Source organism: Papaver somniferum, chromosome 9 (genome assembly GCF_003573695.1).
Source record: "Papaver somniferum cultivar HN1 chromosome 9, ASM357369v1, whole genome shotgun sequence".
Classification (NCBI taxonomy): domain Eukaryota; kingdom Viridiplantae; phylum Streptophyta; class Magnoliopsida; order Ranunculales; family Papaveraceae; genus Papaver; species Papaver somniferum.
Genome location: NC_039366.1, coordinates 143,755,357 through 143,758,686, shown reverse-complemented (window position 1 = coordinate 143,758,686; position 3,330 = coordinate 143,755,357). Strand labels below are relative to the sequence as shown.

The window sequence follows — 3,330 nt, the reverse complement described above, 5'->3', positions numbered from 1 at the left end:
GATTAACAAATACTCTAGGAGAGGATGGAGATGAAGAATCAAATGAGTTTTCATCACTTGAATACCCAAACTTAGTGAATTGGAAAAAAAATTTATTTTCCATATTTTTCTCCTTCATCTTCTCTAACTTTACTCTCTCAATAACTCTACTCATCTAATAAAAAAACCCATCTTTTAATTTAATCTCACTAATTATTTTTAACTAAGTCATTTCACTAATCATAACCTAAACTTAATTATGAGGGTAGTTTAGGTATTAATATAAATATCTAAATATGGGGTAACCTAGATTTATTTTTTATGTCTTTACCCAAAATAAAATCATGGTCCAAAAAAGAACGGTGGTACCCAAAAAAATCGTTCATTATTAGACAACCGTGGAACAGAGATGGGATGGCCCAATAAAAAGAGCTCATTCATGTTCATCAGCCCCACATGCATCGGAGTATTGCACACATTACAAGTCACCAAAACCTTACTCTAGGTCAACTACAAACAGAATCCCAAACAGATAGCACATGTGCCGCGCATTAATAAGATTGATGTTTAAATACTTGGACAGTGCTGTTTTGATAACATGAAACCCCAGCCCTATTAACCATATGCAATCTTAAATGCTTCAAAAAAATAAAACAAAAAATGCAATCTTAAAGACCATATGCGCTTCGGTTGTCTTAATGGGGGTCTAAAATGGTCCAAAGCCATTAATTTGCAACAATTGAGGTCATAAATATGAGAATTCATTCACACTGATAATAGTTGCAATAAAAACAAACATTCATACTAAAACAGCAAATAATTAGTGCTTTACTTTTTAAGATATATGTACTGGCTGGCCATGATCTCTTTTTCTGCTTCAGTTTCTAAACAGTACAAAAGTAAATATTCAGCTGAGCTCAATCGACTTGATCAACTTGTTACTGAAATCCCATAATTGTTTTGCCAATATTTCATTTCTAGCATACTTGCTTGGTTTCATCTCATTGCAGTCGAGGTAGTACTTCCCCGTAACGTCCTTCATACTTGGGTGAAGCGCAGCGTAGCATGTTGTTGCAGCTCCCTACGTAAAAAAACAACCAACAAATTCTTACAACTGAAGCTGAGCGTACAACTAATGAGTTTTACAGCAAACACTTGACCGAGAGATGCTTACTTGTGGTACATTCTTCCAGAGAAGGAATGTCAATAACTTCAAAGACCCTGCAAGACAAAGAGAATGAACCTTTATTGTGCTTTTCAAACGAATTTAATATCCTGTTTTACGAATTAGAGTGTACATACGGATCACAAAGCCAGAATACTGGAACAAATTCGTCATAATCAGTCCCGGGTGGACAGAGTTCACAGTGATGTTTGCACCCTCCTCCTGGTTTTAGATTGTAAAATGTTTAGCAAAAGTAAACAAATGCGACATTAACAAGACAGAAGAAAACTACTGATTACTACGTACCTGCAAACGACGAGATAGTTCATTGGCGTGTAGTAGGTTTGCCAACTTAGATTGCCCATACGCTTTTTTGTCAGAGTATCTAATTTGAAATTGGAATTGGAGGATTAGAACACAAGAGAAATACTAATCAATTAAGGATTTTGTCGAAACAACAGGGAGGGAACTCCATATTCTTCGTCTAGCATACGTACTCTTTCTTGTCATTAAGTTTATCAAATCTTATTCCCCCGTCATAAGTGTGAACATGAGCAATTGATGATAAGTTCACTATCCTCCCCTGGATCCCGGTACTGCTTGCAGTATTCCTCATGTTCCCGAGAAGAAGATTTGTGAGATGAAAATGGCCTAAAACATAAGAAGAACAAATTAGCTAGCTACTTTTAGTGCATATATATAATCATAAACCTTATGCATCCAGTTAAAAATCTATCAACTCTATATACCAAGATGGTTTGTCGCGAACTGGATCTCAATCCCATCCTCAGAAAGTTGGTAAGGGCAGAACATAATGCCAGCATTGTTTCTAGAAAATTAAGCCAAACAGCTTTTGGTTAAAACGATTTTGGAGGAGAAGAATGAATAAGCAGGGGATTTCAGGATAAGAGATATTACATCAAGATATTAAGAGGGACATCTAGAGCATTGAAGTTTTTAACAAATTCGTTGACAGACTTAATCGAGCAAAGATCAAGTTTCAATACGTCGATACGAGCACTTCCATTGTCTTTAAGAATAGTCTCTTTTGCTTCATTCGCGGCTTTCGAATTTCTTGCACCGATTACAACATGAACCCCTCGAAGTGCCAAGACTCTACTCGTCTCTAAACCGATCCCACTTGCTCCTCCTATTACCATACTAAAAAATATATGAGGAAAATAAAACAAAAAACAGACACAACCTTGGATTCCACTAAAACCGATATGAGAATTAAGATATATATATATATATATACGCAATTCAAGAATCATGAAGTAATCCAAAAATTATACTCCATAACAGTTGCAAAGCAATGGCGATTAAAAGAATGTTCATCAAAACCGTAACAACAATAACAAGCATGGAAACTGAAAAGAGAAGATTAGAACAAACCAGTGACGATGGCAGTTAGGTTATTTGCATTGATCCCGTCTGTAACTTGGTCAGCTGTTGAAGCAGAACCAAACCCACTTGGTCCTGTTTTGCCTGTTATCAGTGCAAGGATACTCATCATCTTCCTATTCAATGAATTCTGTCGTCTCCTAGAGAGCGTGAGAGAGAAACAAGATACTGGTACTAGTACTACTAGAATTGTGAAAATGAGAGAAGATTTATGGGTGGGGTGTTGGAGAGATTTAGTTAGTAGTCGGGTTTTACAAGGAATTAAATGCTGTAGGTGACAAGAATCAATTGCTTCACCAATAATCAACCCATGAAATGGTGGGATGTTACCATGCATTCAGTATTTATTACCGTCTTTTTATTTGTCAGGCTTTGTCACTAGTCAACTTCAGTCAAGATGACTCAACACAGTGTTACTGTATTGGAGTAGTATTTTGATTTGATTTGATCACTATAATAATGAGCAAGAGAATATGCAGTTGACGATAACTCATATACTACCAACGAAAACAAGAATTTTTATGAGTCGTGGCCCATGACCACCATTTCAAGCAATCTTTATGGTACAAGCTATGTCTATTTTTGATCGATTTGAGTGATAGCTAACTTAATCTTTTTTTGGTTGTCCTATGCAGTATAGTCACCAATTTTTATCGCATTAATGGCGGTGGACTGTCAGCTCTCTGGGCCTCGTAGTCTTTTTAAGAGCAAGCTTTCATCCTCCACGCCACCTAAGCATTTGGAATCGTGGATGGAAATGCAAATGTAGTGGTGGAATAGTG

The 3,330-nt window shown here is 36.4% G+C and overlaps 1 protein-coding gene across 1 annotated transcript; it reads right to left on the bottom strand.

Annotated features, from left to right (window-relative positions):
• Positions 1-718: 718 nt before the first annotated feature.
• LOC113313178 (short-chain dehydrogenase TIC 32, chloroplastic) lies at positions 719-2,822 on the bottom strand. Its single transcript, XM_026561919.1, has 8 exons — positions 2,540-2,822; positions 2,063-2,294; positions 1,894-1,973; positions 1,642-1,795; positions 1,451-1,529; positions 1,282-1,366; positions 1,154-1,200; positions 719-1,060 (listed from the first exon to the last, which is right to left on the bottom strand). The coding sequence occupies exons 1-8, from the start codon at positions 2,658-2,660 to the stop codon at positions 887-889; spliced, it is 972 nt and encodes a 323-aa protein (XP_026417704.1). The 5' UTR covers positions 2,661-2,822; the 3' UTR covers positions 719-886.
• Between the last annotated feature and the right edge of the window lie 508 nt (positions 2,823-3,330).